The sequence below is a fragment of the Macrosteles quadrilineatus genome, unplaced genomic scaffold (assembly GCF_028750875.1).
Source record: "Macrosteles quadrilineatus isolate MER2022 unplaced genomic scaffold, UCM_ALF_1.0 Scaffold_5__1_contigs__length_97177068, whole genome shotgun sequence".
Classification (NCBI taxonomy): Eukaryota; Metazoa; Arthropoda; class Insecta; order Hemiptera; family Cicadellidae; genus Macrosteles; species Macrosteles quadrilineatus.
Window position 1 is genome coordinate 41291654 of NW_026542598.1, and position 15844 is coordinate 41307497.

The window sequence follows — 15844 nt, forward strand, 5'->3', positions numbered from 1 at the left end:
GCAGAGTTTGATGTTTGATGGAGTGAAGGTGAGAGAGTGGGTGATGGAGTCTCCCATCAGATACATCAAGGTGATCGGAGGTCCAGCAGGCAGAGAGGGGCTGCTACTGGGTCTACTGAGTGGACAGGTCCAGTATATATAACAATTACCAAGTGTTTGATTAGGCACGTCATGTTTTATTTGCTACAAGGAGACACCTACAGTCACTGATAATTTGCTATACCAGAAATTAAACCTACCAAGAGCTATGATCTTTACTTTCTATCGTATATCATCCCTCTAATTTTCCTTCACTGACAATAAGAGTGCGATTGCATACAAATTAGCAATGATGAGTGGGATGAGTGTATGGAAAACTTAAAAAAAAATTGTGTAGCCTATAACTTAAAAATAATTCATCTTGGTAAAGGGGTTCTTTATAACAGTTTCAGTGAGTTCTCAAATAAAATGTATTTATGTGATTTCTCAATAGCAGCCACAATGTTTGTCGAGTGTATTTCAATATTGTTATGATACCAAGTTCAAGGCCAGTCTGCTCATGCGGCATTTGCCATGGGCTGAATATTTTACTAAGAGGCAACATGTGTTGGCATTTGCCAAATTGTGAGTAGAGGGTCCCACACATTCTTCACTTTTCGAGCAGTTTTTTCACTGCGGAATAACGAATATTCACACAAAAACTACAAGCACTTTCGTTTACTGAATAATGAGTAGACGAACACCCATCCACACTAGTTGTCATTTTTTATTTGCTCAGTGCTCGATAAATACTGCATGTGGGGACTCGCCTTAATCTGAATGGGAAAAAGTTTTATGTCTGAGAGTTCTAACAGAAAAATGATTGTCTGCACAGGTTCTGAAGATCTTCCTGGACAATGTGTTCCCAGTACCAGTGGTGAGGGCAGGGGCGGGTGTCCGTTGTTTAGACCTATCTACGTCACGGCGCCGTTTAGCACTAGTTGACGAGGCTGGACTCTGCTCAGTTTACGACACTCTCATCCGACCCCCTCGCCTTCTTTATACTGAACAAGGCGCCAACAGGTTTGACTTCATCATGTTCTGTTGGTTGAATAGTTTTTAAAATTAAGACCAATTAACCAGTTAATTAAAAGTAAGATCTACCTTTTCACCCTTAATTTAGTTTTTTATCACCATTGGCATGTTTTTTTTTTTTGTTAGAAAATGTTCCATACATTTTTAATCGACAGCTCAATGACTAACCCATAACCAAAATGGGCATATGGGTATGGCATGGTTGGTCCATAATCAACCCCGCTTGGTACTAAACTAGCAAACTCCAGAATTGAATGCGAGCATTGAAACCTTTTGGCCACCAAGACAATTATTATGTTATCGATTCGGAAAAATTATATTTTTGTTGCATAGTCTTCATGAGTGTTTGTTTTGCAGTGTGGCGTGGAACACCTCTTGTGAAGATATGCTCTGCTTCTCTGGTAACAACACACTCAGCATCAAAGCTGCTGACTTTCCTCTTCATCAGCAGAAACTAATGGTGAGTAACATCAATGAATACAAACCCTTTAAGAATCAAAATGCTTATGGAGAATAGTCAGACTGAAATTTTGCAGCCGAAATGAGCTTTGCACGGCCGCCGCGCTACTCTCTCTCTCTCTCTAAGCCAATTCTTTGTCTCACTCAGTCAGCTGATTTGGCCGCGCAATAATCTACCTAGCGGCCGCCGCGGAACTATTGAAAATTCATAATATTTCCAGACTGAATTTTTTTACAAAGGCATTGCGCTTCGGGTTTGTATTCATTGGTAACATACTGAGAAGTAGATGTTACCATTGACTTTTGGTTACTGATCTAGAAATACCATCTACAGGACCAGCTGTAGTAAATTTCAAATTTTGTATTAAAAAAGCCTAGTTTAATGAATCATCCACAGAATGTGCTACGGTCTAAAATTATATTTCCTCCTGTAGTTTTTGTGACTGGGACAGGTGATGTGAAATAAAAGATGCTTTAGGATACAATATGTCCTTTTAGTATGGCATGGTTAAAAAATTGAAAGTGGAGTTGGGGTTTGTAGAAGGAAAGTAATAGGAATCAAGAATCAAGAATTTTTATTTCCATAAAATGTGGTTACATTGCTGGAAAACGTCAGTCAACTATAGCTAAAAAAAAAAAAAAAAAACTAAAATAAGACAATGGTACAAGGTTTCTTACCAATATAAGAATTACATTCCTGAAACTCTCCATGCAAAGAGAAGAAAAAAAACAGCACACAGCACTCGGTTGAAAAACTAAAAAAAACTACTTACAAGTTCTTCTTTCAAATCAAAAAAATTCTCTATTTTTGAACAAAGGGTTTGCCAAAAGGAGCCCCTCAACACCTTTTCTAAATTTTGGGTCCGGCAGGTTCCGAGCTGCAAAAGGAAGTTTATTAAAAAACTTATAACTTAGAATCTCATTCGACATCTGAACTTTACTTAATCTAACATGTGGTAAATTGTGATCATTTTTCCTACGTGTATTATAGGGATGGATGTCGCCTCTCAGCTCAAGAGAATCCCATTCTTTCTTGATTTTGATCAAGGACTGAAAGATATAGAGGTTACAAACTGTCATTAAGCTCTCAGCTACAAATATGGGTTTACAATGGTCCAAGTAATCAGCACCAGCTACTACTCTAACTGCTTTCTTTTGATAGCGCAGAACTCTCTTGACCCCAGAGGCGGCACCCCAGAGCCTTAGGCCATACAATAAAATACTCTGAAAGAAAGCAATATAAGCAGTTTTCAGCCAGTCCCTTGGTACAAAATATCTCAGTCTTCTGAGTAGACACAGAGCTCTGGAAAGTCTAGCACAAACATGGCTAATCTGGTCATTCCAGTTTACTTTATTGTCAAGATGTAAGCCTAGAAGTTTGACAGATTTCACACTATGTTCTAAGTTTCTTAGGCTAAAGATTATTGACTTAGTCTTTGTCTCATTTAGAAAAAAGTGATTTGCTCGGAACCAGGCCGATGCCCCCTCAAGAGATCGTTTCATGGCTTCCTCAAGATCTCCCAGTTCATTACTAGTTTCAAAGAGTGTAGTATCATCTGCATAACAGATGACACCTTGCCCCAAACACAAAGCGAGATCATTAAGCATGACATTGAAAAGTAAGGGACCAAGAATTGAGCCCTGAGGTACACCATGGGTCAATTGCTGTACACTGGATTGTCTACCATTTATACAAACCAGCTGCCCACGCCCAGTCAGGTATGACTCAAACAGTTCAAAAAGTTTCCCCTTAACCCCATAGAAATTTAACTTTCCCAGGAGGGTGTCATGATCCACCATGTCAAAGGCCTTGCTAAGGTCACAATGAGTGGCCCCAGCAAAGCCCCCATCCTCAAAAGACTGAAAAGCTGCCTTTATTAACTTGTCAACCGCATCAGTAGTGCTGCGGTGAGGCCTGAAACCAAACTAGGCAGCTGAGAACAAATTGTTTGCTTCAAAATACAGAGAGAGCTGTTCTTTAATAATAAACTCAAGGATCTTAGAGAAAGATGGCAGAATATAAATTGGTCTAAATTTCTCTGGCAGGTTGGGATTGCCTTTCTTGTGAATAGGCACAACCCTGGCAATTTTTAAAACATCAGGGAAAATACCTTCTAAAATACAACAATTGATACAGTAAGTTAATGGGCTAACTATAGAGAAAATGATCCGTTTCACAAAACTAGTAGAGATATCATATATGTCTCTGCTAGAAGAATTCTTTAACCCTTGCACTACAGATATGACTTTATCACATGAAACTGGGGACATGTGAAAGGTACTAGTAGGTGGAGGATGTTTTCCCAGTAGTTCTAGGCCAGAGGTAGGGGGGATTCCAATAGCGTCACGGGTCTATTGGACCGAGTTCACAAAAAATTTGTTGAACTCACTGGGTGTTAGGCTGGTCAGCTGTAAAGGTTTTGTTGGAACCACTTCTCTCTTTATAACCGTCCAAGCTGCAGAACAAGGATTTTGTGCAGATTCAATGAATTTAACATTACTCTCAAATCTGGCAAGCTTAAGGCTTTCTTGGTATTCATTTTTGACTCGCAGATATCTTGCTTTAGCTTCAGGAGTTTTGGATACCTTGTACATATCATAGGTTAAAAGTTTCCACTTTCTTAAGGTTAGTAAAGTGGGATTGTCTGTATAGGGCTGGATGGAGTTTTTTAGATTCTTACGGGGCCGGAGGGGTTTTTTGGGAAACCACTCGTTAACCAACATTAGAAAAGTATTTAAAAACTGGTTAAATTTTTGGTTGGCATTACCACCTTGAAGTAGAACATACCAGTCTATGTTAAAGAGATCACCCTCAAAGCTATGTATTTTACTTACAGGAAAGGGCCTATACAACTTAGATATAGTACCATGCTTCGAGACGTTTCCATCTGCCTGCTTATCCCTTATGCTAAACTTAATTGCTTCATGGTCTGCAATGGCATAGCTAAGGACCTCTGCATTAAAACAGTCATTAGATAAATCGGTTGCTACATTGTCCAGGCAGGAAGTGCCCCGAGTAGGCTCCCACACAGAACAATAGAGGTCAAGGGACCTTAAAAGGTTTAAAAAATCTTCGGAAAGTCTGTTTCTTACCAAGATGTTCACATTGAAGTCGCCACCTATGACGACACTGTTCGCAGATCTTCTCTTACTTAAAGAGAGGACTAACCTTTCAAGGCTATCTAAAAACCTGTCGGGATCACCGTCATGCGACCTATAAATGCCAATGAAAATAATACTGCAACTATGCAAATGAACGCAAACATATTCATGATGCAGGTCAACGTAAAACTCACTAACATCAATAACAGTGATTGAGTTCATTATATTAGGTGTCCCAAAAAGAGCAACCCCACCGTGTTTCAGAGAAGTTCGGCAATAGGCTGAAATAAGGCAGAAGCCACTTATGTTTGTACACTTTATAAGTTCATCGGACTGCCAATGTTCTGAGAGACAAAGCAGTTTATAATCATTAAGAGCAAGTGTCATTTCAAGGTCTAAAATTCGAGCAGTGGAAAGGCACTGTACATTAAGTAACAATATACAAAAGTTAAAAAGTCCTAGGCCTACACCTACATTATTTGGGCCCCTATGGCCGTTTTGGCTAACAGGTCTAGATGCACAAAAATTTACAGAGGAGTGATTTTCCCGCATCATGTTAGAACTATAGAAGGTGGATGGATGAATTGAAGAAGGGTGATAAAAGAGGAGAGATGGCAGAGGTAGAGGAATTGTGTAGAATAACAAGAACGGAAGAAGATATAAAAACCACCATTACATTTCAAATTATACATTTCATTTTTAGTGGAACTTTAAAGTTGTTTTAGTAGTTTTTATATTAGATTTAGCATCAATTTGTGACTGAAGCAAAACTGACCATCTTGGAAAACCGAGATGTATTGATTGTACCCTTGTTTTGGTTGTGTAAATTTTGTTGGAAACTATTTTTGATTTTTCAGGGCTTTGTAGTCGGATTCTGTGGATCCAAAATCTTCTGCCTGCACGTATCTACAATGGCAGCCATAGAAGTTCCTCTATCTGCTCCAATGTACCAGTATCTGGAGAAAAAACAGTTCAGGTAAGACTGGATAGGAATCCACAAAATGTTTGTCAAAATATTTGCGTTGATGAATTTGGATTTGTAAAGTTAATAAATGTGAGTTATAAAGTCAATTTTACTGATGTATCAAACAATCATCAAAATATTCTTATTCATACGTTGCAGAGAGGCGTATTCAATCGCTTGCATGGGAGTAGCAGACGGAGATTGGAAGGCTTTGGCACACTCTGCTCTTGAACACTTAGACCTCCGTGTTGCCAGCAAAGCCTTTGCACGCATCCGAGACCTTAGATACCTCGAGCTTATCAATGACTTTCAGGTTTGCTATCTTTAGTAAAACTGATCATTCTTGTGTTTCATTTGTGTTGTGTTCTTGTGTTGCGTTTGGGGAGCGAGCTGGTCTAGTGCCAAGCGCGGGACTTCGGTCCCTGAGGTCCCGGGTTCAAATCCCGCCATATCACCAATGGAATTTATCTAAGTGATAACGCCGCAAACCCTAGGTCTAGCCTGAAGTAATGTGAAAAACTATCCCGCGCTCGTGCCTAGCGTCTTAGGACAAAAGAAAAACCATTTTCATTTGCTGAAAAAGCTTACAAGGTTTACAGCTCCAATAAAGGACTTTTTAGGCTAGGCATATATTGTCTGGACAATCGATTTTTTAAATCTAATAAGTGGCTTTAAACCTTTACTCTTGTGGAAAAACACCATCACACACAGTTCTTGATTAAGAGACATATAAATTTTACTTGATAGGCTGCTACAGCTTAAGGAGGATTCTGAACCATTATGTTATTGCATTATTGTGGGCTTAAGCCAGGAGTGTGCTAGTTTCTAAACTTTCTATCCTTTTTTAGCGAATTTCCCTATAGGGAAGTAGCTATTACCGTAGGTCTCATGGTAAGACCTAGGCCCGGGACCGATTTACTTTTTCATTTTGATGTCCCCAGAGGCCAAAAACACATATATATATGTGTGTGTGTGTGGGTGTGTCCGGTCCGTCCAGACAATAACTTGAGTAATTTTCGTCCGATTTTGATAACATTTGGTTTGAAGGTGTAAGGCGGGATTAACTTGAATGAGTTCGCGAACCAGCATGATCGGACCATGGGAACGGGGTTTAACGGGGGGTTTTATGGGATAAAAATGAGTTTTTCTCATTTTTACCCTTAAAACACAAAATTTATAAATTTTTCTCCAGACCTTTTTAAAGATCTTAAAAAACAAATAATTTAGTATATCAAAGTGTTTTTGTACGGTGATTGGTTACGGAGAAATTAAAAAAATTGTTAATTTAAAATTCCCATGTTATTCCTATGGAGAATATTATAATATGTTGTAGTTGGCTTGTTTATGGATATATTTTGATCAAACTTGGCGGATTTATTTATTTCATACTAAGCTATTGATATTTTAATAAAAAACACACTTTATTAGTTTCCCTGTAGCAGCTAACCTAGGTACTCGTCAAACATAAATGTTAATTTAATAGATTAATTGAAAATGAATCCAGACAAATGGAAATTCGCTTAGTCGGCAGGTTTGCTGCAGCGGGGGTATTTTTGTGATTAAGACAGTCAACATGATATAAAAAATGCTATAGCTTTCAATAAGTCGTACAATCAGTTTGACTGGTTATAAAGTCTGCATATCCAACAGAAATCAGTGTCATCTGTCTGTAGATCAATTCAACAATGTGTTGATTAAAAAACTGGTGAAAACCGTAAAATGAATGAAATGTCTAGTTGTATGAATGAATAGTCAAAACTGAAAGCAAACGCGAATGATGATTAGCAGGACTTGTACCCAAGGCTTCAGGATAAATGTCCTCCGCTCTAACTAGTAAACAAGCTGTGCTCTGTAAGCCTAAAGAATACGAAAACCTAAACAAGATGTGAGCGTAAGTAAATAATCTGATTCTATTATCCCAGTTAACTACAGTAGGAAGAAAGCTGATAACCTTTTACACAAATTTGAACTTGTATTTTCCATTGCTTTAAAATGAGGTGTTTATGTTTGAAATATCATTTGATAGTAAGTATTATTATTTCATTACAACATTATTACATTACAACAACATTATTACATGTTTATGTTTTTTGTTTGTGACAGGAAAGGCAAAGCAAGGGGGAGAAGGAGAAGGAAGCGTTGCTGGGTGAACTGTTGGCGTACAAGGGGAGGTTTAAGGACGCAGCTCGTGCCTTTCAGCGCTGCAACCAAGAACACAAGGCATTGGCCATGTACACAGACCTGCGCATGTTCGACCAGGCTCAGGTACATCATCAGTAGTTGATTAAAATCAAAATTGACAAGACGGACTTAGAATGAGAAATGGGTACATAACTAATTAACCTATGAAATTGCAATAATGAATAAAAGTGCACAGGTAGATGAAAGTGCTCAAAAAGTTCACAACACAATTAAATTGATAATTTTGAAATGTATGAATCAGTTTTACCAACACTGTTTTCCCTGAGCTCTTGTTTATTGTTTGGTTTGGTTTTGGAGGGGGGACAATATCTGTCAATATAAAGAGGTGATTCAACCTACTTTTGCTTACATATAATTTTAAAAACAAATATCCAAATTTCATGTAAACCGTTATTTCCCAAATACAATTTCCTGGTAAATGCTTTATATTTATCCTTTATACACTAACTAAACTATCCTTTTATCAAATATCAATAATTTAGTTTTTTTTAAGGAACACAAAACATTTACACTTGACTCTGTACATTGTACTTTGAATTGTATATTATCTCCATTGACCTGGCCTATTGTATGACATGTATACTTAATGGCAATAAACTATTTGAATTTGAATTTGAATTTGAATTTTACAATAAAATTCACAGTTGTAACAATTGAGAAAATAATCTTGCGTTCAGAGTTGAGTTGATTGCTAGGGAAAATTAGACAAACCGAAGCTCCCAAACTAAATACCTTTAATACCATATTCGTTTTTCACCAGGTTAACTGGATTAACTGCGTCAGATTAAAAATTAAAATCAAATATAAAATAACCTTGATAAAATAAAATAAAGTGTTCTTGTTTTATTGCAAATCAGAAGAGCAACATAATATTATACTACCCTACCAAATAAATTTGGAAAATAAGTGGAATTTTGATTTTAAATAGAAACCTGCCAGTGTAAACATTTAAAACTAACTTAGATTAACATATTTGTGCCCTCATGTATGTATCTGACAGTAAATTATGTATCACATTATTGTTAGTACTGTCGAGGTAATTTAAAGTCATGTGGCAGGATTTCCTCGGCAGTGGTGACAACATTGACCGTAAGGCGTTGCTACGCAAGAAGGCGGACTGGGCTTGCAACATCAACGAGCCTAGAGCTGCTGCGGAAATGTACCTTTCAGCTGGCGACACTCTCAAGGCTCTAGATATCATCGGAGCAAACGGATGGGTGGACATGTCAGTAGTAGTAGAGTTTTGTTTATAGGTATTTTATATTGTTTTTTTTGTGACAATGTTTTATAGCAGAAAATCAAGGTGGAATACACTAGTTAATGTAGATTTATAATTTTGAGGCCGGAGATAAAAACCATTATTTTATGAGCTGCACATTTGTTCCAATGGTATAGAGTAAAGTACAGTGGAGCACTCAAGATGTCTAAATTTCGTTCAACGTGGAGTTTTCATAAGTCATGTACTGTATTTCAGGTACACACCTAACGACCAAACCTAATAGTTATAGCATAACCCAACCTAACCTACTTAACCAAACCAAACCTAACCTAACCTAAGGGTGGTTAGGATAGATAAGGTTAAGTTAGGAAGATTTTGTTGTTTAAACTAATTAAAATCTTATTTGGAAGTTGATTTATCGATGTGGTTGGTATAACACCAAAGTACCGTATTTCAAATGGCAGTTTCAGCGATACCAGTTGCCCTGGAGCAAATTGTGTTTAAGTTTCATGAAAATTTGATTACTTTAAAAACTAACTAACTAACGATGGTTTTCTACTCAACATGACTCGATACGTTAGTAGTTACATCCAATACTCGACTCAAGACTACTTCTTTCCCACCCTTAATTTTATCTCTCTAGAATTTATCGCTTTTACCCTAATGTCATTTTTTAAGGTTGGTAGAAGTGGGTCGCAAGTTGGACAAAGCGGAGGTGGAGGCTATCAGAGCTGTAGCCTCGCACCTCAGCAACTGTCAACAGCTGGCTCTAGCCTCGGAGATGTACCAAAAGCTGGGTGATCAGACGGCCGTGGTCAAGCTGCACGTGGCGGCCGGTCAGTGGACAGAGGCATTCGCCCTGGTGGACAACATTCCGGAGTTGAAACACCTCGTGCATGGCCCGTACGCTCACTGGCTGGCAGAGCACGACCGCTTCATAGAGGCCCAGAAAGGTAAACTAAAAGTAACAATATCAGGATGTATTTGAGTCAAGTACTGACTTGTTTTGTATTCGATGCAAAATAATTTTTAGTTGTGCTCATTCATGAATATCAAACAAGGTAACTTATAGTTGATTGGTGGGATTTAAACCCGGGACCTCATGGATAAAATCCTCCACCACTAGACAGTTTGCCTATACTCGATATATCCATTATTACTATCAATACTTTAGCACAGTGACACACATAGATGTGTATCTGAGTATGAAATAAATGAAAGGTAGGTGGAGAAAAGAATTAGGTGATGTGTGCAGCTTTCTTACTGACTAATCTTCAGAACCATTTATTACAAGCCCAATGATCAAAGCAACTAGGTTACATGGGGTAACTCATCATAAAGTTACAGACTTTTCTTATGAACTAAGCGGGAACCTTTTGAGCAGGCGAGCACTATAACTACTCATCTATCCAGCAATTACTTTCCAATGCAACACATCCTAACAATTAACAAATTTATCATCTTCTCCATTACTTTTACCTTTTGATCAAGCCATTGTTTCATAAATAGCTAAACACATCCTTTTTACCAACTGATTGCTGTTTTTGTAAAAAAAAATCAGATGCATTTACATCTTCATTGTCATTGATTTAGTCTCTCCAGTCTCCCCGGAGTGCTAATAATCATTTTCCATCTTTGTTTCTCTAGTACAGATACTCCTCCTCTGATTGCTGTGGATATTTATTCGGTTTACAATAACATTCAAAAGTAAATTTGGTTGTGTTGCAGCGTTCCACCAGGCAGGACAGCCGGAGCAGGCATTCAAGGTTTTGCATCATCTGACTCTAAACGCTGTCAACGAGACGAGATTCAACGACGCAGGCTACTACTACTGGCTGCTCAGTTGTCAGTGTCTGGATATTGCCAACAAAGTGTGGGTATTGCTATCGTCAAACATTGGACATGACCAATATTTGTATTATAACCGATTAAACGGGGAAGCAACAGGGTGTACAACCCAAATATGAAAGATGAGTGTAAAATGAAGTGAGATGCCTTGTGCAGCTTTGCTAAGGCCGCTACACACTAGAATACCCGGTCGCTTATCAACTGGCGATCTGGTTGACGAGCGACTAAGTTGATGATTGAACGTTTTATTGCTGGGGTCCACAGACTAGGATACCTAGCACTTTCAATCAAGGAGGAAATAAATCAAAATTTGGTGGGGATAGATTAAATGTGTTTTGTTCTGGTTCGAGCTTAGTTACACTTGGGCTTATCTAAGTGTGTAACTAAGTGACAACGACAATACCATGCCTGCCGACGAAGAGGAAATAGCTGCCAATGTTATGATTATATTTAATTGTGGGAAGCAGAGAAGAAGAAATAAATTGTTTATAAGATTTTGGGATAACGTAGAAATAGTTACAGCCACATGGCACTCCTACAAGCTTTGTGACTTGAAAATCCTAAATCCTCAGGATTTTAAGAACTATTTACAGATGTCAAATGACAGTTTCCGTCATACTAAGCAACCAGTGACGCCCATGACACCACCCAGTGAAAAAAGGACGCCAGAGATTGAGATTTTAACATGGTTTGTTTTGTCAGTTCATTTTTAGTGGTATTGCGCATGCCCAAGCCGTATTTAGTTGATCAACTTAGTCGCTGAACCCTACACACTCTAGTTTTTTTTAGAAATCTCATTGCCCAGCGATAAAATGGTTGATCGGAAACCACCAGGTTTTCGGTACATGACAAAGGTCGCAATTTGGTCGTTCGTCAACCAGATCGCCGGTTGACCGGGTGTCCTAGTGTGTAGGGGCCTTTACTGACTAAAAGTAGCCATTTCTTTAGCAAGGATCATTAATTAATTTTAATTTATCAAGGAAGGCTCGCCTAGTTTCAAACCATCTACAACCTATTGACTAATTCTCAGGATCACTATTATTATCAGTTATTAGGGGCGAGCTCTAACCATTCAGATATCTAGTTTTTGTCTGGTTGTGGTTTGGTAATTTTTAACTATATCTAAAACATTAATTATCTAGGAACTGAATACATTAAGAAATCTGGAATATGAATTTAACCCACCAAAGAGTTCCAGCTAGATTTTTAGCATACAACAACACATTAAACTTGATGTTTTGCCCTTCTCTTACTTTTGAGCTTTTACAGAAGAACTTACTTGAATGATAATAGTGAAAGAGGTTGGCCGCCTCTTCTAACCTTATATGTGCCCGTACACATTAAGTGCGTGGAACGTATCCGTCAAAGCAAGGGGTGAGCTGGTCAGTACAAGAGTGAACTCAAACTGTACTGATAAAAAGTTGTGACAAGTACCAGGATCCAAATCCACGACATTGCTGCCTTGGGCCCGAAGTCTGTGGAGCTACCGTCTGAGCCACCAACTCACCAATTAATACACCTTATGCAAATTTTCAAATCTGCTAGTTTTTTTTTTAGTTGTCAATGCAAACAACCACATAACGCAAGTTAGCTTTTGGAATCTATCTTTAAGCTGTGTTCACATCTTTGTTAAATTTTTGTGTCTTGTTATAACAAGTTTTTTCATTTTAATTTTTAAATACTGACTTTAAATAGGTTTGTTTGATTACAGAAAGGAACAAGAAAGCGAAATGATAACAAAATTTCATGAGTATGAGAAATACTCTTCCATCTACTACGCATACCATGTCATTCAGAGATATTTGGTAAGTATTCCTAACTGTTTGAATTACTGGTAGAATAATGATTAACAAAAAAGCTGGCTTCTATTGACACAAAATTGCACTACACTAAGTTTTATAGACGATTTTGTCGGGTGTTGGTGGTTTTTCCACGGTGGTAGGAGACGATGTCCGCGGCAGTGGACATTATTTTCGATAACGTTATAACCTCTGAAGAAGTTCTCCATTTTGCTGGGACTACGGAAAATGTTCACGATTTTCGCTGTTACCTCAGAAGATATTTTCCATTTCGCCGTGCCTTCAGAAGATGTTTATGATTTTCAATGTGACCTTAGAAGTTATTCTCCATTTTGCTGTAGCACAAATAATGTTTTAGATTTCATTATATTTGTGGAAAGCGCCTGTGGAAGGTTTGCCTTTATTAATTTTATATTTCAACTGCTTTTCTGTGTAACTTTCCAGGAGGAGCCGTTCACGTCGTACCAGCCGGAAGCTTTGTTCAACATCGCTCGGTATTTGTTGCACGAGACCAAGGCAGTCAACCCAACGGGGGTGTCTCAGTTGTATCCTTTGATATTATTACTTTTTATCTTTGTTTATATAAAATTATAAACTTACGTTCTCAGTTCTCGGTTAATTCTACCAAGCACATACAGTGAGTTTTTTACCAACGTTGAGTTACAGGCTCAGTTGGTAGTACAGAGTGTAAAACCAAGGCAACATTGTTGCGAGTTTGGAGAAAATGTCATACTTGTACAGTACCTGTATTGGCTGATTGGCTCACTTTTAGAATAGACAATTATTTTTAATGCTTCAAGTGAAAATAGCAAATGCTCTTGAGATTTATTTGTGAATTTTTCATCAGAAAGGTATTCGTTTTCAATAAGTTATTTGTTTAGGCGGATTATGTTTATTAAGTAGTTGCATGTAATTCCTTAGCCAGCTCAGTGCCATTTTGTATGCTTTGTCAAAGCAAGCTCGAACACTGGGAGCGTACAAGTTGGCCAGACAAGCCCTTGACAAGATGCAATCCCTTCGTATTCCTCCACAGTTTCAGGTACTATTTTATACAGGCAAAAGTATTTTATGTTTATTTTTATTTTTATTTTGCGCTTTACTACAACCTCAACATTGACCTTATTTTTAGTTTAAGTGTTAATTTATTTTGGATCTTTTAGGAGTGTGTAAAAAATTAATCCTCTTCCCTTCAAATGACGGCAGCTTTCAACAGTTTTCAGTCATTAAGGCTAAGTTAACAGAGAAAAATTATCAATATTTTTCCATTCTTTAGTTTATTTTTAGAAAGATCTTCCTTCCATAACATTATCATCAGCTGACGCAACAGGTGTGTATTTTAAGGTGAAAGATGTGTTAAATAAAATCTAATGACCAAGAACAACTGGGTCTGGTTTCATATTATCAAATACTCCCATCACTTTTCAAGGTTGAACCGGTGACCTTATGATTACCTAGGAGCACTATACCTATTATCAGATACACATGTTTTGTGTAGGAGTATATAGACATAGCCTCCATGATGGTGCGGGCCAAGCCGTACCACGACAACGAGGACTTGCTGATCATGTGTTATCGCTGCTCCTCCTACAACCCACTGTTGGCAAACTCCAGTGTCGCGGGAAACTGCTGTACCAACTGTCGGCAGCCGTTTATACACTCGTTTGTAACTTTCGGTGAGTGCAAACTTTGTCAGTGAAACATCGGGAAATGTGATTGTTATGAATAATCCCTGCAATAATCCCTGAAATAATATGCGGTTAGTGATTATTAAACTGAGTTTACAGTAGACAACCTCTAATTTGGACATCTCAAGACCACAACGTTGTCTTAAAAACTACAAAAATATTTGTACCATAAAATTTCATTATGAACTTTCTTTCTCTTTCTCTACACTTTAAGTCCCCAAGGGGATGGAATATCGAGCTTTTGTGTGTTCTATGGCCTAACTGATAACTGTACTTCTAAGGTAAAGGATGTGATGTAACATTAAACACAAAAGGCCTAGGTTTTTATGATTTTTGTGGCTTAAGAAACACAAAACTTTACACTATATCTTTCAAGGTAAGCTAGCTGATATCCTCTTTCTTCCACACTTCTATATCATAAACAGTGCATATAAAAATTAACCAGTACGTTTGAAACCACACAATATGTGTGCTCCTGGTTAATTTAACCCTGCTTCCCCAAGTATTAAGTTCTCAGTTTCTCTTTAGTCAGCTGATTGTACTGTGGTTTGTCAGAGGTGCTGCCATTGGTGGAGTTCCAGTTGGAGCCAGGAGTGACTGACGTGGAGGCTGCGAGGCTACTCGAGGCCCCAGGGACACAGAGCGAGGCTTGGACGCAGCGAGTGGACGAACACTCACAGACGCTGCGATTGGACGACACCATGGCTGCGGACCCCTTCACTGCAAGACTGGTCTCGTTTGAGGTCAATAATGTAAAAACTAACCTTGATGAAGGGGGGTGGAATAGCGTTCCATAGCGTTTTCTATAGATAATTTTAAAAGATTTTCAGTAACGATTTCCTAACGAATACAGTTGTACATATTGTTGACTGATCTTTGGTGGCAAGAACGTTTGCCTGGGGAGAAAATTAGAGGTATAGTGAATGCTGGAGGTCACAGCTCTTAAATAAGTCTGAGGGTGGCGGGGGTAGGCTTGTTGGAAAGCCTACACACTGTCATTATCTGTAGTCATAGAACAGTGGTCACCAGAGCTAAGCGTGTTTGTTACCGAGTCCTATTTAAGTTATGATTCATAATTTTCCAGCTCAACAACAGTTACTTTAATGTTGGATCAATGTATTAATACATTGTGGTATGTCAAAAACATCCTTTAAAACACTGTCAGAATCACAATAGTAAAAACTAGTCATGTTGATCAAATTATTAAAATTTAATAACAAGTGATAAAACTAGTTAAAACTGTAAAGGCTGGCCTGCACTGTCTTATCACTGTCACTGACTAAATAAAACTGACTGAAATATGAGGTGTCTTCATCTTCATCTCCCCAGTGCCACCTGTATTTCAGTTTGTTTTGTTCTTTTTATTTGATACTTCTTTGATTTATAGCTTGTCAATATATGTATCAAATATAATATTTGACTGGAAGGAAGACTGATTATTTAAAATGTTCAATTTTAATAATTTGATCAACATGACTAGTTTTACTATTGTGATTCTGACAGTGTTTTAAAG

At 37.9% G+C, this 15844-nt stretch overlaps 1 protein-coding gene across 1 annotated transcript in view; it reads left to right on the plus strand.

The window, feature by feature from the left end:
• Positions 1-15844, plus strand: part of LOC128993833 (intraflagellar transport protein 122 homolog) — a 67505-nt gene that overhangs the window by 47020 nt on the left and 4641 nt on the right. The window contains exons 13-25 of the mRNA XM_054417881.1: positions 854-1041; positions 1411-1513; positions 5472-5590; positions 5738-5891; positions 7682-7843; positions 8839-9005; positions 9678-9952; positions 10728-10872; positions 12559-12652; positions 13091-13191; positions 13577-13685; positions 14142-14319; positions 14887-15074. Coding sequence (XP_054273856.1) covers positions 854-1041; positions 1411-1513; positions 5472-5590; positions 5738-5891; positions 7682-7843; positions 8839-9005; positions 9678-9952; positions 10728-10872; positions 12559-12652; positions 13091-13191; positions 13577-13685; positions 14142-14319; positions 14887-15074 — 1983 coding nt within the window. The remainder of the gene's footprint in view (positions 1-853; positions 1042-1410; positions 1514-5471; positions 5591-5737; positions 5892-7681; positions 7844-8838; positions 9006-9677; positions 9953-10727; positions 10873-12558; positions 12653-13090; positions 13192-13576; positions 13686-14141; positions 14320-14886; positions 15075-15844) is intronic.